Source organism: Bufo gargarizans, chromosome 6 (genome assembly GCF_014858855.1).
Source record: "Bufo gargarizans isolate SCDJY-AF-19 chromosome 6, ASM1485885v1, whole genome shotgun sequence".
Taxonomy (NCBI): domain Eukaryota; kingdom Metazoa; phylum Chordata; class Amphibia; order Anura; family Bufonidae; genus Bufo; species Bufo gargarizans.
This window is the reverse complement of record NC_058085.1, coordinates 5,504,840-5,530,934: the sequence shown is the minus strand read 5'-3', so window position 1 is coordinate 5,530,934 and position 26,095 is coordinate 5,504,840. Positions and strand designations below refer to the sequence as shown.

Below are 26,095 nucleotides of genomic sequence, written 5' to 3'. Positions count from 1 at the left end.
GAAGCTGATTGTTGAAGGAAAATTCCGCGAAGGGGAGATGGCTCACCCAGTCGTCTTGTAGATGGGATGTGTAACAGCGAAGGAACTGTTCGAGAGTTTGGTTGGTCCTTTCGGTCTGCCCATTGGACTGGGGGTGATAGGCAGAAGACAGGCTGCGAGTGATATGAAGGCTACGGCAAAACTGGGTCCAAAAGCGGGAGGTGAATTGTGAGCCCCGGTCTGAGACGATGGAATCAGGGAGCCCGTGCAACCGGAACACGTGTTGGAGGAACAACTCTGAGGTTTTTTGGGCCGTCGGGAGACCGGAGGTCGGAATGAAGTGGGACATCTTGGTACATCTGTCAACCACCACCATGATGGTGGTACAGGCTTGTGAAGGCGGTAAGTCCACAATGAAATCCATGGCTATGTTGCGCCATGGAAGGGTTGGCACTGGCAGAGGCTGTAATAACCCAACAGGTTTTGAGGTGGGACGTTTGTAGAGTGCACACACGGAACAAGACTCTATGAAGGAGCGTACGTCGGCTGCCAAAGAGGGCCACCAAAACTGACGTAGGATGCATTCCATGGTGTTGCGCCTACCTCGGTGGCCTGCTGTGGGGTGGTCATGGTGATGCTGTAGTACAGGCAGTCGCTGGGAGACTGGGACGTAGATCCACTGTTGGTGGTAACAAAGCCCCTGCTTCGTTGGCAGATGGGCTGCCTCCTCTGGAGCTGGCATGCTGGCCCGTCGGATCCTCTCGATCAAGGAGTGTTGGGTGGCTAGAAAGTATGCGGCTGGCAGGATCGGTTCCGGAGGTGCAGGATCGGCCTCGGAGGAGCACATACGGGACAAGGCATCAGCCTTGCCGTTCTTGGATCCCGGTCGATAGGTAATCTGGAGGCGAAAACGGGAGAAAAAGAGAGCCCACCTGGCTTGTCGAGGACGCAGTCGCTTGGCACTGCGGAGATATTCGAGGTTGCGATGGTCGGTGTACACCACCACAGGGTTTTCGGCTCCTTCCAGCAAATGTCTCCATTCCTCCAGGGCGTCCTTGATAGCGAGCAGCTCCCTCTCACCCACATCATAGTTGCGTTCGGCCCCGGTGAGTTTGCGGGAATAAAAGGCAACGGGATGGAGAAGCTGCTTCTCCCCTTGGACCTGGGAGAGAACAGCCCCGATAGCCCCCTCGGAGGCATCGGTCTCCAGAAAAAACGGGCAAGAGGCGTCCGGTTGTACTAGTATAGGTGCCTGTGTGAACAGCCTCTTAAGGTGCTGGAATGCCTGTTGGACCTTCGGGGTCCATTCAAACAGGGTGTTGCTCCTGGTCAGAGCAGTGATGGGAGCGCAGATCGCTGAAAAGTTCCGAATGAATCGGCGGTAAAAATTGGCAAAACCAATGAACTGCTGCACCATCCGCCGATTGCGGGGGACAGGCCAATTCTGGACGGCCTGGATCTTCCTGGGGTCCATCTCCACTCGACCTGGGGATAGGATGTAGCCCAGGAACTCAATGGACGAGACTTCGAAGGTGCTTTTTTCAAGCTTGCCATAGAGACTGTGGGTCCGCAGACGCTGGAGCACCGATTTGACATGCCGTTCGTGTTGTGGCAGTGATCTGGAGAAGACAAGGATATCGTCCAGATATACCACAACATGGGTATCCAACAGGTCACGGAAGACGTCATTGATGAAGCACTGAAATGTGGCAGGGGCGTTACAGAGCCCGAAGGGCATGACAAGGTACTCGTAGTGCCCAAACCGTGAGCGGAATGCTGTCTTCCACTCATCCCCCTCCCTGACACGAATCAGATTGTAGGCCCCACGGAGGTCGATCTTGGTGAAGAAACGGGCATCCTTGACTCTGTCCAGCAAGTCGGGAATGAGAGGGAGTGGGTACCGGTTTTTCTTGGTGATGTCGTTCAGGGCCCGGTAATCGACACAGGGCCGGAGACCCCCATCTTTTTTTCCCACAAAGAAGATGCCGGCCCCAACTGGAGAGGTCGAGGGACGGATGAACCCCTTCGCTAGGCTCTCCTCTATGTAGTCCTTCAGGGCCCTGGTCTCGGGTTCGGACAGATTGTACAAGCGCCCGTACGGCAGTGGGGCTCCAGGGAGCAGGTCAATTGGGCAATCATAAGGCCTGTGTGGCGGCAAGGCGTCTGCTCCTTTTTTTTTCAAAAACGTCTGCATAGTCCCGATATTTGTCAGGTAGTCTGTGTTCAACGGTGCCCAGAACCGCAGGAGGGCTTGGAGCCGGAGACGCGTGAACAGGAGAACCGGAGGGGGGCGTGAAGGTGATGGAGCCAGAGGTCCAGTTAATCGTGGGGTTGTGTCTCCTAAGCCAGGGGATGCCTAAAATGACTGGAAACAAGGGGGAAGGCACGATGTCCCACACGATCTTCTCGGAATGGTAAAGGCCGATGCGGAGGAACAAGGGATGTGATTCCATGGCGATAGGTCCCGTCTTTAGGGTGCTGCCATCCACCAGATGCAGCTGGGATGGGTTCTTCTTAGGGCGCAACGGGATGCCTAGTTGGGAAGCCAGATCCTTGTCCATAAAACAGCTGCTTGCGCCCGAATCAATGATGGCAGAGAGATCAATATTGTTGTTGCCCAGCTGCAGGGAAACAGGGATGGTGAGATGAGACGAGTTGTTATACATAGGTAGGTTAATGCATACCGTGGGTGTCTCCGGCCTACCTTCGGTAGGTTTGATGGGACAGTCCTTCAGGAAATGGCCCGGTTTTGCGCAATATAAACACAGATGCAAGGTTCTTCTCCTGGTTCTCTCCACCGTGGACAGGGGACCCCGAACAGCCCCGATCTGCATCGGCTCCTCCTGGTTACCGTCTGCTGCCACAGGAACAGGAAGCCTTAAGGGTTCCGACCGGCGCTCCGTTAGAGGCGGGGTCTGTTGTCGCTCCTGTCGTCTTTCCCGGAAGCGGCGATCCAGGTGGGTTACTGAGTCCATCAGGCCCCCCAAGGAGCCCGGCACCCCAATGCGGGCGAGCTCATCCTTGAGCTGCTCGGACAAACCGATGCGGAATTGGTCAATCAAGGCCACCTCGTTCAAGCCCGTATCCGGGGCTACCTCACGGAATTCCATGATGTAATCCTCCACTGGACGTCTGCCCTGGCGGAGGGTGCGCAAGGTACCCCTGGCGGTTGAAGAACGCAGGGGGTCATCATAAAGTCTTTGCATAGCTGCGGCAAAGGACTTCCAAGATGCCAGCACTGGGTCATCGGCTAGTAGGAGTTGGTGCGCCCAGGTCTGGGGAGGCCCTGAGAGCAAGGAAATTGCCGTGCGTACCTTGACGAAGTCCGTGGCATATGTACGTGGCTTCAGGGAAAACAACAGCTCGCAGGAGATGATGAAGGAGCGGTACTTCCTCCGATCTCCTGAAAACCGCTCAGGGAGGCTGACTGACGGCTCGCTAGAGACCACTTCCAGGGTGCGCGCCGGCGTAGGGGGAGGCGAGGGTGGTAGCGCGGTGCGCTCTGCGATGCGCTGCTCCTGTGTGGCAACCCTCTGCAGCAGGTGCTCATGACTCGCTTGCATCTCCTGAAAGGCCTGCGTCATGAGGTTAAGTTGCTGGGTCATGGCCGTCATGGGATCCACTGCTTTTGCGGGTTCCATGGTGAAGGCTGAGTTATTATGTCAGAACCTCCCAGGGAGCCAGTAGTGGGATGAGGAACCCACTGGCAGTAAGCAGCTGACAGCCCAGAATGCGGTACAAGTTTAGGGATAATCCAAGAGGGGTAGTCAATGTCCAATCCGGGTCGAGGCAGGCAGCGAAGGTTCAAGGCGGAAGACAGTCCAGGGGTCAGTAGCCGGGAAGGATACAAAGAAACAACAGGCAATAGAAGGATCTGCAGGGAGGCTAGGTGTTCACCATAAGGTGGAATAACTCAGCAATGAACCAGAGCTCAGGCCAGGTCTTTATAGCCAGGGAAGGTAGGAACCACCCTCCCCAGGAACCAATGGCAGGCGAGGAAGGTGGAAGGTGTGTACTGGGAATCTCCCTCAGCAAGGCTCACACCTGACAGCCGGATAATGCAGGAACTCTATGCACCCGGAAATGCGCGAGCAGCCTGTGTACTGCGCACACGCCGTGCACCCGCACCTCGGGCACCAGGTGTTCTACCGAGCTGAAGGGGAACCCATGCCCTGCGCCGTGCCCGTGGTCCCAGAGTAGGGGTAACACCCCCTGCTTCCTGACAATAGGAGGCAGTATTATAGCAGTTATATTCTTGTACATAGGAGGCAGTATTATAGTAGTTATATTCTTGTACATAGGAGCAGTATTATAGCAGTTATATTCTTGTACATAGGAGCAGTATTATAGTAGTTATATTCTTGTACATAGGAGCAGTATTATAGTAGTTATATTCTTGTACATAGGAGGCAGTATTATAGTAGTTATATTCTTGTACATAGGAGCAGTATTATAGTAGTTATATTCTTGTACATAGGAGCAGTATTATAGTAGTTATATTCTTGTACATAGGGGCAGTATTATAGTAGTTATATTCTTGTACATAGGAGGCAGTATTATAGTAGTTATATTCTTGTACATAGGAGCAGTATTATAGTAGTTATATTCTTGTACATAGGAGCAGTATTATAGTAGTTATATTCTTGTACATAGGAGCAGTATTATAGTAGATATTTTCTTGTACATAGGAGCAGTATTATAGTAGTTATATTCTTGTACATAGGAGCAGTATTATAGTAGATATATTCTTGTACATAGGAGCAGTATTATAGTAGTTATATTCCTGTACATAGGAGCCGTATTACAGTAGTTATATTCTTGCACATAGGAGCAGTATTATAGTAGTTATATTCCTGTACATAGGAGCAGTATTATAGTAGATATATTCTTGTACATAGGAGCAGTATTATAGTAGTTATATTCCTGTACATAGGAGCCATATTATAGTAGTTATATTCTTGTACATAGGAGCAGTATTATAGTAGTTATATTCCTGTACATAGGAGCAGTATTATAGTAGTTATATTCTTGTACATAAGAGGCAGTATTATAGTAGTTATATTCCTGTACATAGGAGCAGTATTATAGTAGTTATATTCTTGTACATAGGAGGCAGTATTATAGTAGTATTTCATAGGAGCAGTATTATAGTAGTTATATTCTTGTACATAGGAGGCAGTATTATAGTAGTTATATTCTTGTACATAGGAGCAGTATTATAGTAGTTATATTCTTGTATATAGGAGCAGTATTATACTAGATATATTCTTGTACATAGGAGCAGTATTATAGTAGTTATATTCTTGTACATAGGAGCAGTATTATAGTAGTTATATTCTTGTACATAGGAGCAGTATTATAGTAGTTATATTCTTGTACATAGGAGCAGTATTATAGTAGATATATTCTTGTACATAGGAGCAGTATTATAGTAGATTATATTCTTGTACATAGGAGCAGTATTATAGTAGTTATATTCCTGTACATAGGAGCAGTATTATAGTAGTATATTCTTGTACATAGGAGGCAGTATTATAGTAGTTATATTCTTGTACATAGGAGGCAGTATTATAGTAGTTATATTCTTGTACATAGGAGCAGTATTATAGTAGTTATATTCTTGTACATAGGAGCAGTATTGTAGTATTTATATTCTTGTACATAGGCAGTATTATAGTAGTTATATTCTTGTACATAGGAGGCAGTATTATAGGAGTTATATTCTTGTACATAGGAGCAGTATTATAGTAGTTATATTCTTGTACATAGGAGCAGTATTATAGTATTATATTCTTGTACATAGGCAGTATTATAGTAGTTATATTCTTGTACATAGGAGCAGTATTATAGTAGTTATATTCTTGTACATAGGAGCAGTATTATAGTAGTTATATTCTTGTACATAGGAGCAGTATTATAGTAGTTATATTCTTGTACATAGGAGCAGTATTATAGTAGTTATATTCTTGTACATAGGAGCAGTATTATAGTAGTTATATTCTTGTACATAGGAGCAGTATTATAGTAGTTATATTCTTGTACATAGGAGCAGTATTATAGTAGTTATATTCTTGTACATAGGAGCAGTATTATAGTAGTTATATTCTTGTACATAGGAGCAGTATTATAGTAGTTATATTCTTGTACATAGGAGCAGTATTATAGTAGTTATATTCTTGTACATAGGAGCAGTATTATAGTAGTTTATATTCTTGTACATAGGAGGCAGTATTATAGTAGTATTATTCTTGTACATAGGAGCAGTATTATAGTAGTTATATTCTTGTACATAGAGACAGTATTATAGTAGTTATATTCTTGTACAATAGGAGCAGTATTATAGTAGTTATATTCCTTGTACATAGGAGCAGTATTATAGTAGTTATATTCTTGTACATAGGAGCAGTATTATAGTAGTTATATTCCTTGTACATAGGAGCAGTATTATAGTAGTTATATTCTTGTACATAGGAGCAGTATTATAGTAGTTATATTCCTTGTACATAGGAGCAGTATTATAGTAGTTATATTCTTGTACATAGGAGCAGTATTATAGTAGTTATATTCCTGTACATAGGAGCAGTATTATAGTAGTTATTCTTGTACATAGGAGCAGTATTATAGTAGTTATATTCCTTGTACATAGGAGCAGTATTATAGTAGGTTATATTCTTGTACATAGGAGCAGTATTATAGTAGTTATATTCTTGTACATAGGAGCAGTATTATAGTAGTTATATTCTTGTACATAGGAGGCAGTATTATAGTAGTTATATTCTGTACATAGGAGGCAGTATTATAGTAGTTATATTCTTGTACATAGGAGCAGTATTATAGTAGTTATATTCTTGTACATAGGAGCAGTATTATAGTAGTATATTCCTTGTACATAGGAGCAGTATTATAGTAGTTATATTCTTGTACATAGGAGCAGTATTATAGTAGTTATATTCTTGTACATAGGAGCAGTATTATAGTAGTTATATTCTTGTACATAGGAGCAGTATTATAGTAGTTATATTCTTGTACATAGGAGCAGTATTATAGTAGTTATATTCTTGTACATAGGAGCAGTATTATAGTAGTTATATTCTTGTACATAGGAGGCAGTATTATAGTAGTTATATTCTTGTACATAGGAGCAGTATTATAGTAGTTATATTCTTGTACATAGGAGCAGTATTATAGTAGTTATATTCTTGTACATAGGAGGCAGTATTATAGTAGTTATATTCTTGTACATAGGAGCAGTATTATAGTAGTTATATTCTTGTACATAGGAGCAGTATTATAGTAGTTATATTCTTGTACATAGGAGCAGTATTATAGTAGTTATATTCTTGTACATAGGAGCAGTATTATAGTAGTTATATTCTGTACATAGGAGCAGTATTATAGTAGTTATATTCTTGTACATAGGAGCAGTATATAGTAGTTATATTCTTGTACATAGGAGCAGTATTATAGTAGTTATATTCTTGTACATAGGAGCAGTATTATAGTAGTTATATTCTTGTACATAGGAGCAGTATTATAGTAGTTATATTCTTGTACATAGGAGCAGTATTATAGTAGTTATATTCTTGTACATAGGAGCAGTATTATAGTAGTTATATTCTTGTACATAGGAGGCAGTATTATAGTAGTTATATTCTTGTACATAGGAGCAGTATTATAGTAGTTATATTCTTGTACATAGGAGCAGTATTATAGTAGTTATATTCTTGTACATAGGAGGCAGTATTATAGTAGTTATATTCTTGTACATAGGAGCAGTATTATAGTAGTTATATTCTTGTACATAGGAGCAGTATTATAGTAGTTATATTCTTGTACATAGGAGGCAGTATTATAGTAGTTATATTCTTGTACATAGGAGCAGTATTATAGTAGTTATATTCTTGTACATAGGAGCAGTATTATAGTAGTATATTCTTGTACATAGGAGCAGTATTATAGTAGTTATATTCTTGTACATAGGAGCAGTATTATAGTAGTATATTCTTGTACATAGGAGCAGTATTATAGTAGTTATATTCTTGTACATAGGAGCAGTATTATAGTAGTTATATTCTTGTACATAGGAGCAGTATTATAGTAGTTATATTCTTGTACATAGGAGCAGTATTATAGTAGTTATATTCTTGTACATAGGAGCAGTATTATAGTAGTTATATTCTTGTACATAGGAGCAGTATTATAGTAGTTATATTCTTGTACATAGGAGCAGTATTATAGTAGTTATATTCTTGTACATAGGAGCAGTATTATAGTAGTTATATTCTTGTACATAGGAGCAGTATTATAGTAGTTATATTCTTGTACATAGGAGCAGTATTATAGTAGTTATATTCTTGTACATAGGAGCAGTATTATAGTAGTTATATTCTTGTACATAGGAGCAGTATTATAGTAGTTATATTCTTGTACATAGGAGCAGTATTATAGTAGTTATATTCTGTACATAGGAGCAGTATTATAGTAGTTATATTCTTGTACATAGGAGCAGTATTATAGTAGTTATATTCCTGTACATAGGAGCAGTATTATAGTAGTTATATTCCTGTACATAGGAAGCAATATTATAGTAGTTATATTCTTGTACATAGGAGGCAGTATTATAGTAGTTATATTCCTGTACATATGAGCAGTATTATAGTAGTTATATTCCTGTACATAGGAGGCAGTATTATAGTAGTTATATTCTTGTACATAGGAGGCAATTTTTATTAGTATAAACAAACATAACAATACATTCAATCTGAATGAACAGAAACAATGGTCATTTACCAGAAATCATACATATCCAACAGTATAAATAATAATAATGATGATAACTTTAACTTAACAATAGTCCATTGCTGTTAAAGGAAAATAAAATAAATAGATCAGTAATAAACACAATTCCATTATGAGGATCAGTCCACATCCACCATATGTACCTTCCTCCATAACATCCTGTTTCTCTCCTTTTTCCTACATTCTAAGTTCTTTATCCACCTCAGCTCTGACAGGATCAGGGTCACCGCTTGCCTGTGATGGAACGGCTCGCTATGTACGGACACTTTCGTTCTAGTATGCCAGTGGTAGTATTTAATGACTGTAATAATCAGGTACATGGTCCCCTGGTCAATGTCAGGTATACTGGCTGGTACCCCATAGACGATGTCTGGGTATGTAAGACGCCGCAGTCTAGGGATCTTTAACCTAGAGGATACCTCCTGCCATATTTTCTGCCCCTCCTCGCACTCAGATATAAAATGTGCCATTGTCTCCTCCTGTTGACATCCTAAGGGACACTTACGCTCTGAGACACTCAGATGTTTTAGATTCCCCTTAACATAAAGCTTTCCCTGCAAGGACAGCCAGGCAATGTCAAAAAATTTTGCAGGGAGCCTGACTCCATTAAGAAACCTCAGACTTTCTTTTAAGGTTACTGTTGTACAGTCTTTTAATGCAGGCTGTATATAAAAGAAAGTCCTACATATGGTCAGGTACAGCTCTTTCCTGGTCTTACTCTCAATGCACCCTTTATCAATCCGCCAGTTTCTCAAGCATCGGAGACCATAGTTCAGGTACTGGGGGAGGAAGCCACGAGTCAACCGACCCCTCTTGAGACTGCCGCCTCGCACCCAAGACTCTGCAAAAGGCAATATCCAGTCCCTGACACTGTTCACCCACAGGGAGCTGTTCTCTGAGTCCAGGCTACCAAAATTAACTTTTAGGAACAAGGAGTCAAAGAACACCCTTGGATTTAACATATCCAGCCCACCCTCTCTCCTCTGCAGGTAGGTGATCCCTCTTTTTACTGGGTTTAACCTGTTCCCCCAAAGAAGCTGGAAGAACAGGCTAAAGAGCCTAGCCGAGAAAGATTCTGGCAAAGGAAAAATGACAGAGATATACAAGAAGACAGGGACCAGGTAAGTCTTCAGCATTTTAACCCTTTCTCTATAGGTCAGCCTCCAGTTCTTCCATCGCTGAACCTTTGCATTTCCGGTTTCCAACTTCTCCTCCCAATTTATCCTGCCGTTATCGTCCCTCCCAAATTTAACCCCTAAGATCTTAATATAGGTGGAGGCATTCGCAAATTGTGGCAGATCAAAGTCTGGATCAGAATCCAGTGTCCAGAAAGCTTGACTCTTCTCAAGGTTGACCAGAGACCCTGAGGCCTCCGAGTAGCTTCTGATGGCTGCCGACAACATCTGCACCTCACGAGGCTCAGATATCACCACAGTCACATCATCCGCGTAGGCAACAACACTCAGAGGCAAGCAGTGGGGGACCGGCACCCCCTGAAAATCACACTCCTGCAGCGACCTCAGGAACGGGTCTAAGGCAAACACATACAGCAGTGGACTCAACGGGCAACCCTGTCTCACCCCTGCCGCAACCCTGAACGTGCCACCCTGCCAACCATTGACCAGAGGAAAGCTCTCTGCCTCTCTGTACAAGGTTTTCAGCCAATCAATGAATTGTCCCGGAATACCGTACTTTGACAAAGTGGCCCATAGATACTCGTGGTCTACTCTGTCGAAGGCTTTAGCCTGGTCAAGACCAACAACATATCTCCCACACCTCAGAGCTTTACATCTCTCAAACATCTCCCTTATCGAGATGACTGCTCCAGAGATGTTCCGCCCTTTCACTGTGCCGAACTGACAGCCTGCCAACAGTGCCCGGGACAAACAGACTAATCTAGAGAAAAGGATTTTTGCCAGAATTTTCCTGTCGACATTCAAGAGGGCAATCGGCCTCCAGTTCTTGATGTCGCTAGGCTCCTTACCTTTAGAAAGCAGAATTAGCGATGACACCCTCATGGACGGAGGCATCAGGTGATTTTCTAGACAATTTTTATACACGTCCACGAGGATTGGAGCCAAGTGGTCTCTGAATTTCTTATAGAATTCTGCGGTAATACCGTCCGGACCTGGTGCCTTCTTTAGATGTAATTTATCAATGGCCACTTTAACCTCCTCCACCGTTAATTCTGCTGTTAAAGGAGAGAAGTCCAAATCATAAGTATCAGGGCCTGGAGTTGCCTCCAAGAATTGTGTCATCTTCTCTTTATCCAAAACCTTCTTCTGAAATAAGTCAGTATAGTAAGATCTCACCACCCCCAGGATACCCTCCCGGGATTCCTGCAAAACACCCTGGGAGTCAGTGAGACCTGTGACCACCTTGTTTACTACACGCTCCCGGCAGTTCTCAAAGGGATCAGGTGACCCTAAGGAACCATAATCACGTTCCAGAACCAGGGAGGTGTACCTGCTGTACTGATACTGCCTTATCTCAGATTTCAGTCGGTTTATCTTTTGTTGGTCCCCCCCATCTGCCGAATACAGTGACTCCAATTCTTTCCGCAGCTTGAGATACTGGCTGTACTTACTCTTCCCCTTCTTAAATGACAGTCTCCTCAAGAGGGATCTGATCTCCTCCTTGACGTCCTCCCACCAGTCAGCCATGCTATCATAAAAGTCCACTCTCTCTAGTTGTTGCTGAAAAAGAAAGTGGACACAATCCTGGGCATAAGGATCCTCCAGGAGACTGGAGTTAAGTCTCCATAGCCCTCTACCAACATCTGGACGCTTCATGGATCCCAAACAGAAAGACAAGGCCAAGTGATCAGAGAAAGGGACAATTTTCTCACACATCCCACTAACCACTTCTGTAGGGTTCACAAAAGCCATATCAATGCGACTTCTTCTGTCAGCACAGGAGTATGTAAATTTTGGCTTCCTACCACCCTGTGTGAACACATCGCTGAGGCCTGCCTGCTGGATCATGCTATTTAGGACCTTGGAGTCCCTGGTCACTGCTCGGCCAGAGGATCTGTCACCCGATGTCCTAATGACATTGAAATCTCCAGCCAACACCACTGGGACAGAGGTAAAAAGATACGGCTTAACCTCGTTAAATAACTGGACCCTTTCCGCCACTGACTGTGGACCATAGATATTAATGAGCCGGAGTCGTCTACCATGGATTGTGACCTCCAGGACCAGACATCGACCCATAATAACTTCTGTCAGTCTATGTATAGTCACATCATTGGTGGTGAACAATATAGCAACCCCGGCATAAGGCTCCACAGCCAGTGACCAGAAAGAAGGACCCGACCTCCATTCCCCCTCAGCCTCACGTAGAAGTCCAGATGTGGTCAGACGCGTCTCCTGTAAGAAGATGACATCTGCATCAATAGATCCCAGGTGGTCATACACTATGTGCCTTGTCTTTCTTACTTTAATACTATTGACATTGCTGGAAAGCACTTTTAAAGAGAACCCGGCCATCATTACACAACACAAAAGAAAGAGCAGCGAGGTAATACCCATCATCATAGGTCGGAGTTGCCCTGCTTACCACCTGTCTCCATGTCCGATTCTACCTGGGACTCTACAGCATAGGGTTTCCTTTTGGTCGGGGGATCCTCAGTGTCCCCTTCACATTCATCATCTATTTTCTTCAGTTCTCTCTCATAATCTCCCTCAGATTCTGACAGTACTTCATACCTGTTGGATATGGCCATAACCTCTGACCCCTTATGGACTTTCTTCCTGACACTCTCGGCCATGCTGTACTCACCCTCAGCCTTACGGGAGGACTTGTCTTTTTTCCTCCTCTTGTTGCTCTTACTTTCCTCAAATACTGCTGGCGATGAAGAAGAGGCTACCTCTGACTGTTGCTGGCCCTCAGGGACAACCTCCATACTCCCCTGTGCAGTATCTGGGACCTCATGTTCTGGAGCTGCAGTACCTGATCCCTGCTGGACTTCTTGTGTGGTCAGAATGGACCCTGACATTAAGGCCTCCTCCTCTACAGCATCTGCCTCTAACAATTCCTCATCAGGAAGCTCCTTACAGACATTGTGCCATGCGTCCGGGCAATCTCTGTGAGGGTGACCCATCGCACCACATAGATTACATCTGATGTTCTGACAGTTTGCACTTATGTGGCCGACCTCACTGCACAGATTGCACTTAACCACAGTGCACACACTCGCGACATGACCGGCTCTGCCACATTTAAAACACTTCCTGGGCTGACCTGGGTAGAAGCAGACGCCTTTCTCTCTCCCAATGAAGAAGGAGTTTGGTAGATGCCACGTGACATTATTATGCTGGCGCAGCTTCACCAAGACCTTCCACCCTCCAGTCCAGATACCATCATCATCTCGGTTCTTGGTGAGATCAGAGACCATGTCACAGTGCCTCCTGAGCCACACAACAATGTCCTGGGGAGGGACGGCTTCATTCCAGAAGAGGATATTAACAGTGACGGTATCTGGCTTGGATATTGGAATAAAAATAAATTTACTCCAATCGTCAGTGTCCCTGAACCTAGGGAAATTAGCCCAAAATCTATCCAGATTAGACATGACCTTAAAGCTGATGTCATAGCCCTGTCTATCTGGTAGATTAATAACTGCCAAGATGTCCGCTGGCACAAACCCCATCTGGCGACACAGGAGTTCTCGGACCACAAGCCTCCGATCTGGGAGGTCTTCTTTGGCACCTCGATGTTTAAACCTCACTACATTCCTCCTTTTAAAGGCCTGACCTGTATAGTGAGCCCCGGAGGACAAAGATGGAGCACCACGGCTCCAGGCATTACTGGGGGGGACCTGGCGGGGTTCAGGGCCCTGACTTATTGGGGGGGTGTCTGCACTAGGGGGGTTACTCACACCTTCTGTGCTCGAGGGTAAAGGTGGAAAATCGCCCTCATTACTCTGTGGAGATTCCTCCAGCCCGTCCACCTCTATGCCATCATCAGATATCTCCCATACAGACTGTACATTCCCCCCAGACACTGACCCCTCAGGTACATGTCCACCATCACCCCCAGTCTCCGCCCCAGCAGTAGAGATCTGCTCTGCCACCCCATCACCTGGATGTACGGATGCATGTCCATTGTCCTGCTGCACTGTGCCTCCTGGGACTTGTAGTGCTGGTGTCCGAGGTCCATGTGTCTCCTCAGGGATAGCTGCAGATCCTTGTGGCCGCTGTTGCAAACTGTCCTGTTTATAAATCTCTCCTTTTTGAAAGGAAAACCTTGCGGCTTGCAGCAGAGGTCTTGTCGCTTGCTGGGCCTCCTCAGGGGTAACACTGGAATCCAGTTCAGCAGGAGAAAATCCAGATTCAAGGTTCAGGCCTTGGCTGGCAAAACGATCCTGGTTCCTATAGGACTCAGCAAGTGGTCCCATCCTGTCCAGTACAATGTCCATCTGCTTCACCAGGTCACCAAGTTCCAAGCTGAGTGCGTGTAGCTTACGGTCGTACACGGCTGCACAGTTTGGATTTGCAGTCTTCAGCTTGTATACACAGTCAATCTCCATTTGCAGCATTTGTTTGTGTCCCTTCAGCTCCTCCATGTTCCTCACCAGGTCAGGGATCTCCTCTGCTAGCTGCAGCTCAGGTGCACGGGTCTCTCTCGTTTGGGATCCAGTCTTGGGCAGCTTCTCAGGCTGTTTGAACTCAGCAGATCTGGAGCCTCCATCAGATTTCTCTGCAGATCTCTCTTGTGCCACATCCATAGATCTTTCAGCATTTTTGCTGCTGCTACCTCCAGACTGAGACCTGGTGCGGCCTAAGCGTGCCATGGTCACCACCTCACACTGCTGCAGGTTCTGCTGTAATGTCAGCCTCTCCAGAGATGTCCTCCGCTGCCTGTGTGCTGGAGGGGTGAGCTGCACACCTGACGCATGTGCTGCACCCTGTCTCACCTCCTGTGCAGCCTGCAGGTTGGGATTTACACTCACAGAAGATACCTTTTGGGGATCACTATACTGCACTGGACGCTGCAGGCCTGGGCTGGAGGTCTGCTTCACATCACATCTCTTAGCTGTACTCACTGCGGCTGAATCCTTCTTTCTTTCTGGAACCACAACTGTTGCTCCATCTTTCTTACTTGCACTTAATGCACTGGTGTTCCCTCCATTCTGGTAATTTCTTGTCACAGGATTCACTTTTGGACTTGTATCCATACTGGAAAGAGCCTGGGAGTTTCCTCCCAGTGGAGGCCTGGAAGCCTGGGCCTTGCTTGGGGAAGTTCCCCGCCCAGGGAGGCCCTTCCCTGGGCTAGCTCCAGACATGAGGAGAACCACCTACACACGTCCTCACAGCTAGGAGGCAGTATTATAGTAGTTATATTCCTGTACATATGAGCAGTATTATAGTAGTTATATTCCTGTACATAGGAGGCAGTATTATAGTAGTTTTATACTTCTATATAAGGACGTACAATGGCAGTAATATTCACATGCATAAGTAGTATTATACTGTTATTAGATGTGTGTATTGGATAGCTCCCTACAGTCATTAAATGTTATTAGGTTATTTCCTGGTGGAGATGGTGAGTGTTATATTCTCTGACTGACCGCTGTGTCTGACGCTGTGGAATAATAAAGCTTTTTTTTTTTCAAATATCAAAATTGATTTTTTTAAATTACTTTGTTATTGTTTTCCGCTTGTGACCAAACGAGCGGTTAATACCCGGATTACGCACCTTCCCTTCATTACAAAATGTTTAGCCCCTGTAATAGAAATGGAAAGTTTTGTAAATCATTATCGATATACAGTAATCTCCCGTAGAAAACAGCAGCGTCATCGTAGTAATGCATGATGAGGACTGTAGTTCTGGACGAAAACATCACAGCATTAGATACCCAAGACTAGCTGACAGTATCACAAATGGCAGATACACGTACAGCGGCTCAGCAGATCACAGCCTGACAGGCTTAGATACATCAGCCATTGTAGGGTCTGAAGGGCAGACGTAGATCTATAGGAGAACCTCTCAGCCGCTGGAGCGAGGAGCTGACGTCCACGTATAACACTCTACGCTTTCTATTGATTTCACATCAGGGTGAAGATTTAGACTGCGTTATAATGTATCGTACAGGACGCTGATACTGAGGGTCTTATCTTCTTGTATACAGTGATATGGAGCATGCTGGTATAACCTGGGTATCTCCTGTATATAATTATATATGTACAGCTGGTATAACCTGGGTATCTCCTGTATATAATTATATATGTACAGCTGGTATAAGTTATACATCTTCTTGTATACAGTGATATGGAGCGTGCTGGTATAACCTGGGCATCTCCTGTATATAATTATATATGTACAGCTGGTATAACCTGGGTATCTCCTGTATATAATTATATATGTACAGCTGGTATAAGGTATACATCTTCTGTATACAGTGATATGGACCATGCTGGTATAACCTGGGCATCTCCTGTATATAATTATATATGTACAGCTGGTATAACCTGGGTATCTCCTGTATATAATTATATATGTACAGCTGGTATAAGGTATACATCTTCTGTATACAGTGATATGGACCATGCTGGTATAACCTGGGCATCTCCTGTATATAATTATATATGTACAGCTGGTATAACCTGGGTATCTCCTATATATAATTATATATGTACAGCTGGTATAAGGTATACATCTTCTGTATACAGTGATATGGACCATGCTGGTATAACCTGGGCATCTCCTGTATATAATTATATATGTACAGCTGGTATAAGTTATACATCTTCCTGTATATAGTGATATGGAGCATGCTGGTATAACCTGGGTATCTCCTGTATATAATTATATATGTACAGCTGGTATAAGTTATACATCTTCTTGTATACAGTGATATGGAACATGCTGGTATAACCTGGGTATCTCCTGTATATAATTATATATGTACAGCTGGTATAACCTGGGTATCTCCTGTATATAATTATATATGTACAGCTGGTATAAGTTATACATCTTCTTGTATATAGTGATATGGAGCATGCTGGTATAACCTAGGCATCTCCTGTATATAATTATATATGTACAGCTGGTATAACCTGGGCATCTCCTGTATATAATTATATATGTACAGCTGGTATAACCTGGGCATCTCCTGTATATAATTATATATGTACAGCTGGTATAAGTTATACATCTTCTTGTATATAGTGATATGGACCATGCTGGTATAACCTGGGTATCTCCTGTATATAATTATATATGTACAGCTGGTATAAGTTATACATCTTCTTGTATATAGTGATATGGAGCATGCTGGTATAACCTGGGCATCTCCTGTATATAATTATATATGTACAGCTGGTATAACCTGGGTATCTCCTGTATATAATTATATATGTACAGCTGGTATAAGTTATACATCTTCTTGTATATAGTGATATGGAGCATGCTGGTATAACCTGGGCATCTCCTGTATATAATTATATATGTACAGCTGGTATAACCTGGGCATCTCCTGTATATAATTATATATGTACAGCTGGTATAAGTTATACATCTTGTATATAGTGATATGGAGCATGCTGGTATAACCTGGGTATCTCCTGTATATAATTATATATGTACAGCTGGTATAAGTTATACATCTTCTTGTATATAGTGATATGGACCATGCTGGTATAACCTGGGCATCTCCTGTATATAATTATATATGTACAGCTGGTATAACCTGGGTATCTCCTGTATATAATAATATATGTACAGCTGGTATAACCTGGGTATCTCCTGTATATAATTATATATGTACAGCTGGTATAACCTGGGCATCTCCTGTATATAATTATATATGTGCAGCTGGTATAAGTTATACATCTTCTTGTATATAGTGATATGGAGCATGCTGGTATAACCTGGGCATCTCCTGTATATAATTATATATGTACAGCTAGTATAACCTGGGTATCTCCTGTATATAATAATATATGTACAGCTGGTATAACCTGGGTATCTCCTGTATATAATTATATATGTACAGCTGGTATAACCTGGGCATCTCCTGTATATAATTATATATGTACAGCTGGTATAAGTTATACATCTTCTTGTATATAGTGATATGGAGCATGCCGGTATAACCTGGGCATCTCCTGTATATAATTATATATGTACAGCTGGTATAAGTTATACATCTTCTTGTATACAGTGATATGGAGCATGCTGGTATAACCTGGGCATCTCCTGTATATAATTATATATGTACAGCTGGTATAAGTTATACATCTTCTTGTATATAGTGATATGGAGCATGCTGGTATAACCTGGGCATCTCCTGTATATAATTATATATGTACAGCTGGTATAAGTTATACATCTTCTTGTATATAGTGATATGGACCATGCTGGTATAACCTGGGCATCTCCTGTATATAATTATATATGTACAGCTGGTATAAGTTATACATCTTCTTGTATATAGTGATATGGACCATGCTGGTATAACCTGGGTATCTCCTGTATAGAATTATATATGTACAGCTGGTATAAGTTATATATCTTCTTGTATATAGTGATATGGAGCATGCTGGTATAACCTGGGTATCTCCTGTATATAATTATATATGTACAGCTGGTATAACCTGGGCATCTCCTCTATATAATTATATATGTACAGCTGGTATAACCTGGGCATCTCCTGTATATAATTATATATGTACAGCTGGTATAACCTGGGCATCTCCTGTATATAATTATATATGTACAGCTGGTATAAGTTATACATCTTCCTGTATATAGTGATATGGAGCATGCCGGTATAACCTGGGTATCTCCTGTATATAATTATATATGTACAGCTGGTATAAGTTATACATCTTCTTGTATATAGTGATATGGACCATGCTGGTATAACCTGGGCATCTCCTGTATATAATTATATATGTACAGCTGGTATAAGTTATACATCTTCTTGTATATAGTGATATGGAGCATGCTGGTATAACCTGGGTATCTCCTGTATATAATTATATATGTACAGCTGGTATAACCTGGGCATCTCCTGTATATAATTATATATGTACAGCTGGTATAAGTTATACATCTTCTTGTATATAGTGATATGGAGCATGCTGGTATAACCTGGGCATCTCCTGTATATAATTATATATGTACAGCTGGTATAACCTGGGCATCTCCTGTATATAATTATATATGTACAGCCGGTATAAGTTATACATCTTCTTGTATATAGTAATATGGAGCATGCTGGTATAACCTGGGCATCTCCTGTATATAATTATATATGTACAGCTGGTATAAGTTATACATCTTCTTGTATATAGTGATATGGAGCATGCTGCTATAACCTGGGCATCTCCTGTATATAATTATATATGTACAGCTGGTATAAGTTATACATCTTCTTGTATATAGTGATATGGAGCATGCTGGTATAACCTGGGCATCTCCTGTATATAGTTATATATGTACAGCTGGTATAAGTTATACATCTTCTTGTATATAGTGATATGGAGCATGCTGGTATAACCTGGGCATCTCCTGTATATAATTATATATGTACAGCTGGTATAAGTTATACATCTTCTTGTATATAGTGATATGGAGCATGCTGGTATAACCTGGGCATCTCCTGTATATAATTATATATGTACAGCTGGTATAAGTATACATCTTCTTGTATACAGTGATATGGAGCATGCTGGTATAACCTGGGCATCTCTGTATATAATTATATATGTACTGCTGGTATAACCTGGGTATCTCCTGTATATAATTATATATGTACAGCTGGTATAAGTTATACATCTTCTTGTATATAGTGATATGGACCATGCTGGTATAACCTGGGCATCTCCTGTATATAATTATATATGTACAGCTGGTATAAGTTATACATCTTCTTGTATACAGTGATATGGAGCATGCTGGTATAACCTGGGTATCTCCTGTATATAATTATATATGTACAGCTGGTATAAGTTATACATCTTCTTGTATACAGTGATATGGAGCATGCTGGTATAACCTGGGTATCTCCTGTATATAATTATATATGTACAGCTGGTATAACCTGGGTATCTCCTGTATATAATTATATATGTACAGCTGGTATAACCTGGGTATCTCCTGTATATAATTATATATGTACAGCTGGTATAAGTTATACATCTTCTGTATATAGTGATATGGACCATGCTGGTATAACCTGGGTATCTCCTGTATATAATTATATATGTACAGCTGGTATAAGTTATACATCTTCTTGTATACAGTGATATGGACCATGCTGGTATAACCTGGGTATCTCCTGTATATAATTATATATGTACAGATGGTATAAGGTATACATCTTCTTGTATATAGTGATATGGAGCATGCTGGTATAACCTGGGCATCTCCTGTATATAATTATATATGTACAGCTGGTATAAGTTATACATCTTCTTGTATATAGTGATATTGACTATGCTGGTATAACCTGGGTATCTCCTGTATATAATTATATATGTACAGTTGGTATAAGTTATACATCTTCTTGTATATAGTGATATGGACCATGCTGGTATAACCTGGGTATCTCCTGTATATAGTTATATATGTACAGCTGGTATAAGTTATACATTTTCCTGTATATAGTGATATGGACCATGCTGGTATAACCTGGGCATCTCCTGTATATAATTATATATGTACAGCTGGTATAAGTTATACATCTTCTTGTATATAGTGATATGGAGCATGCTGGTATAACCTGGGCATCTCCTGTATATAATTATATATGTACAGCTAGTATAACCTGGGTATCTCCTGTATATAATAATATATGTACAGCTGGTATAACCTGGGTATCTCCTGTATATAATTATATATGTACAGCTGGTATAACCTGGGCTTCCCTTACGTCCTAACCAGCAGCACATGTGGGGTTTATCCGCCCCAGTGAAACTGGTAGGACAGACGGAATGTTTAATGAAGTAAAGTAATCAAATAAATCCACGCCCCCATTACCTCACTATAAGAGGCCACACCCCCCATACATCAGTGTGTTTTTTTCTGTCCTTGGGACTGCAGGACAGACGGGGGCAGCCATTTGGCTGCCATGCTCTTAGATTTCATGCTAACCTTGTGTTTCTCTTTCAGGGTTGCAGCTTATCTGATGGAAGCTGGTGCTGCCGGCAGTTTGGAGGCTCGGAGCTCCTGCATTCAGCTTCCTGTTTGGCTTACACACATTGTGTTCCAGCGCCCTCTGGTGGTTTGTTGCTGAACAACAATGATTAAAGTTTGTTCAAACCTGGCGTCTGACGTCAGTTTGGGCGCCAAATTTGAATATATAAAGCCTCCAGTCCTTCCAGGCTGTGCTGTTGCAGCCTTGGGTTGGTTACTGAGGCAGACTACTTTAGTCACCAGCTTTCCTGTGTCTGGTAGGTTTGCTGCTTCCTTGGTTAGCTAATGAATAGACATTGTTCATTCATTTTTAACTCTTTCTCTGCAGATAATGTCCTCTGCCGGTGATGGGGATCGGACTGGGCGCAAGACGTCATCCAAGCGCAAGCATTTGGCGTGTAGGGATTGTGACACCCCTCTAGCGGACTCCTATGAATTTAATAGGTGTCCCTCTTGCCGTCCTCCTCCTCCTCTGCCTCCTGATACGGAGCCTACCATACGGGACGTAGTAGTCTGGGTAAAGGACTTTGTGGAGTCCTCAATGAACACCCTAAGGGATTCCGTGTCATCCAGAAGACCCAGTGTCCGATCTCCTCTGAGACCCACTCCTATGCAGGAGGAAGTCTACCATACCGTGGACGAAGTCCATTCCTCTGAGTCTAGCGGGGAGGAAGAAGAGGCTGGAAGGTACGCCTTTCCTGTAGAGAAGACCCAGAGGTTACTTAGATCCATCCGGTCGGGGGACCAGGATGTTGATCCCGGGGAAGCTTCAGAGTCCACCTCTAGGGGGCCAAGGGCCTTCAAAGTGGACGAGACTCTGTCTCGATTAATGAAGCTAGAATGGAAACATCCTGAGAAGGCACCGGTCATCTCAAAGCGCTTCAAGTCCATGTTCCCGATTGTGACTTCCCAATTTGACCAGTGGGGCACTGTGCCCAAAGTTGATTTGGCAATTGCAAAATTGTCTAAGAGGACTCTTGTCCCGGCTGATGACGGCTCCAACTTACAGGACCCGATGGACAGGCGGGTAGAATGCACCTTGAGAAGGTCTTACTCCACTGCTGCTGCTGCTGCATCTGTGGCCATATCCTCTACGGAGGTAGCCGTCTTCCTCCAAAGACGCCTCCGACAGGTGCAGTCGGATATCGACTCTGGCATATCCCGTGATGACATCCTGGCGCAGTTTAAGTCCATTCTACGTGCCGTGGAATTTCTGTGTGACTCTGGCCCACAACAGTTAAAATTAGCCTCTAAAGCTATGGCCCTCTCTGCAGCGGGTAGGAGGCCACTATGGCTAAAACCTTGGGTGGCAGATAATGCCTCCAAGTATAATTTATGCAGCCTCCCTTACGAGCCAGGAAGGCTTTTTGGGACTGAACTGGACCGCATTATGGAGGGTCTTGCCGATAAAAAGGGCAAATGCCTTCCTCAAACCCCTAAGGGTAGGGGTAGGCAGGGTAGAGGGTCCAGATCCTTTCAGGGCCAATCCAGGCCTCAGCGAGGCCGTGGGTCCAGGAGGGGAGGATCATATCGTTCCGGTGGGAACAAAAACAATAAAGCCGACCAGTGACGGCCCTCCCCTTCCGTCAGATCCAGTCATAAATTTGACTCCTATTCTTTCAGACCTCCCAGTCGGAGGCCGTTTAACTTTTTTTCTAAATACCTGGACAGAGTTTGTTCCAGATCCCTGGGTCCTGAATATAATAAGGACAGGGTACAGGATAGAATTTTTATCTGTTCCCCCAGAAAAATTTGTTTTGACAAGATTACTTCCACGCGCGAAGCAAACGGTGTTGGAGGAGTCTATACTGGAATACAGGCGGAAAGGGGCCTTGGAGGAGGTTCCTCCAGAAGAGATTGGATCCGGCGTCTATTCGCCAGTTTTCCTTGTTCCCAAAGCCACAGGAGGTTGGCGCATGATCATAGATCTCCGCTACCTCAACCGATTCATAAAGAAAAGGCGGTTCCGGATGGAAACCATCAAATCGGTAATCAGCATCCTGAGCCCAGGGGACCTGATGGTCACACTGGATCTAAGGGATGCCTATCTCCACATCCCTGTGTGCCAGGCCCACAGGAAGTATCTACGAGTGGCAGTAAGTCTCAGAGGGACGGTGAAACATTTTCAGTTTGCCGCACTTCCCTTCGGCATCACAACCGCGCCCTACATCTTCACCAAAGTGGTGATAGCTGTAGTAGCTCCCCTCAGATTGAGAGGCCTGGAGATCATTCCATATCTGGACGATTGGCTTCTAAAAGCCCACTCGGTAGAGACGCTTCATCTTCATCTTCTGCAGGCTCAGTCCTTCCTCCAGCGCTTGGGCTGGATTATCAATTGGCAGAAGTCAGAGATTTCTCCCTCCACTACCAGGAGGTTTCTGGGGTTCATAATAGATTCTGCCAACATGACGCTCTACCTTTCTCCGGAAAGGAAGTTACGCATTTCCAAGACTGCAGATCAACTCATGGTTCCCCGCCGGGTAACTATCAGAGTATTGATGAGGATGTTAGGCCTAATGTCAGCAGCCGTGGATGCGGTTCCTTGGGCCTTGTGGCATATTCGCCCTCTTCAAGCGGAAGTTCTGAGTCTATGGGATCGAACTCCCAGAGGGCTAGAGACAAAGTGCTCCCTGTCATCTCAAGCTCGCCGCTCACTGAAGTGGTGGAAACAGGTCAAAGATGGGAGGTCCTTGATCCAACCTTGTTGGATCCTGTTGACGACAGATGCATCCCTTCTAGGCTGGGGTGCCCATCTAGAGGAACTTCAAGTTCAAGGATCCTGGAGCCCTCAAGAGCGTTTGATGTCATCCAATCTGAGAGAACTCAGAGCAATCCGGATGGCTCTCTTTCATTTTTTCCCCCTTATCAGAAACAAGGCTGTAAGGGTTCGCTCAGACAATTCTACTGCGGTATCTTACATCAACAAACAGGGAGGCACCAGGTCTCAGAGTCTACTCTCAGAAGTAGGTCTAATTCTGTCTTGGGCAGAGCAGAATCTTTCCCACCTTTCAGCAGTCCACATTCGGGGGTCCCTGAATGTGGTTGCAGACCAGCTCAGCAGAGGAGTCCCAGCTCTGGGAGAAATGTCTCTGAATCAGGAGATCTTTCATCAGATCACTCTCCGGTGGGGTCGCCCGGACATAGATCTCATGGCGACAAGATTCAATGCCAAAGTGGAAACGTTCTGTTCCCTGTATCGGGAGGACAATCCCTTGGCAGTAGATGCTCTGTCAATTCCATGGGAGTTCAGGCTGGCCTACATCTTTCCTCCCATCGCCATGATACCCAGGGTATTGATGAAGATTCGGCAGGACCAAGCCTCAGTAATAGCCGTGATTCCATTCTGGCCCAGGAGGTCTTGGTTTACCCTGCTCATGCAGATGAGCCGAGGGCAATATTGGAAGCTTCCCCCAATGCAGAACCTGGTGTCCCGGGGCACTCAGCTCTGCCTGGATCCATCCAGACTCAATCTGACAGCCTGGAGATTGATGAGTCCCTTCTAGAGCCGGAAGGGCTATCAGCAGCGGTCTTAAGAACGATGTCTCATTCCAGAGCTCCTGCGACTGTCAAGGCCTATGCCAGGGTAAAGCGCATTTTTCTTCTATGGTGTGCATCTCATCAAGTACCATCTCAGGATCCTCCAGTATCAGCTATTCTTCAGTTCATGCAGGATGGACTAGATAAGGGCCTCAGCCCTTCTACACTCAAGGTACAGATCTCTGCTCTGTCAGCCGCCTTTGGCAGATCTTTACATCAAGACCCTCTGATTAAGAGGTTCCTTAAAGGAGCCGTACGTCTTAAGCCTAGCATTTCAAGACCTATACCGCAGTGGGATCTCTCAGTGGTGCTTAAAGGGTTGAGTGGTCCTCCCTTTGAACCCTTGGAAGAAGTGGACTTTAAGTTTTTATCCTGGAAGGTAACCTTTTTGTTGGCCGTAACTTCGGCCAAACGCATTTCAGAGCTTCAGGCTTTTTCGGCATATGAGCCATACACTTTATTTTACCGGACAGAGTCCTTTTACGTTTTTTTCCCACCTTTTTGCCTAAGGTGCCCTCTGTGCACAACATTAATCAAGTTGTGTCTTTGCCTGTGTTATGTTCCTCTTCTTCCTCTGCAGAAGAAACTTCCCTCCATACTCTGGATGTGGCCAGATGTTTGAGAATCTACATTGAGAGATCCCGGGAGTTCAGAAGGTCAGAGAATCTTCTTATCCTGTTCTTTGGCAGGAATAAAGGGAAGAAGGCCTCTAAGCCTACTCTAAGTAGATGGATCAGAGAGGCCATCAGAGAATCTTTCGCTTCCCAGAATAGACCTCCTCCTGCCTTTGTCACTGCTCACTCCACCCGAGCAGTCTCTACTAGTTGGGCCGAAAGGTCTCTTATTCCTCTGGAACAGATCTGTTCCGCGGCCTCCTGGAGCTCACATTCTACCTTTGTGAGCCATTATAGACTCAACCTCAGGGGATCAGAAGACACTGCCTTTGGGCGGTCTGTTTTGAATTCCATTCAGCATTGAAGTCCCTACCCTTTAGGCTAACTTCTTGCTAAGTCCCCACATGTGCTGCTGGTTAGGACGTAAGGGAAGCGTTAATTTCTTAACGTTAATTTGTTTTCCCTTAGTCCTAACAGCAGCACACAAATATCCCTCCCTTTGTTTTTTGAGAGTTTCTTGTTATGACACACTGATGTATGGGGGGTGTGGCCTCTTATAGTGAGGTAATGGGGGCGTGGATTTATTTGATTACTTTACTTCATTAAACATTCCGTCTGTCCTACCAGTTTCACTGGGGCGGATAAACCCCACATGTGCTGCTGTTAGGACTAAGGGAAAACAAATTAACGTTAAGAAATTAACGCATCTCCTGTATATAATTATATATGTGCAGCTGGTATAAGTTATACATCTTCTTGTATATAGTGATATGGAGCATGCTGGTATAACCTGGGCATCTCCTGTATATAATTATATATGTACAGCTAGTATAACCTGGGTATCTCCTGTATATAATAATATATGTACAGCTGGTATAACCTGGGTATCTCCTGTATATAATTATATATGTACAGCTGGTATAACCTGGGCATCTCCTGTATATAATTATATATGTACAGCTGGTATAAGTTATACATCTTCTTGTATATAGTGATATGGACCATGCTGGTATAACCTG

General features: G+C 43.7%; 2 protein-coding genes across 2 annotated transcripts in view; both read left to right on the top strand.

Moving 5' to 3' along the window:
• Window positions 1-26,095, top strand: part of LOC122941477 (germ cell-specific gene 1-like protein) — a 61,326-nt gene that overhangs the window by 9,781 nt on the left and 25,450 nt on the right. The gene's annotated exons all lie outside the window — the stretch shown is intronic.
• On the top strand, window positions 20,914-24,493 carry LOC122941476 (lamina-associated polypeptide 2, isoforms alpha/zeta-like). Its single transcript, XM_044298781.1, has 2 exons — window positions 20,914-21,182; window positions 21,254-24,493. Exon 2 carries the CDS (start codon window positions 21,257-21,259, stop codon window positions 22,493-22,495), a length of 1,239 nt encoding a protein of 412 aa, XP_044154716.1. The 5' UTR covers window positions 20,914-21,182; window positions 21,254-21,256; the 3' UTR covers window positions 22,496-24,493.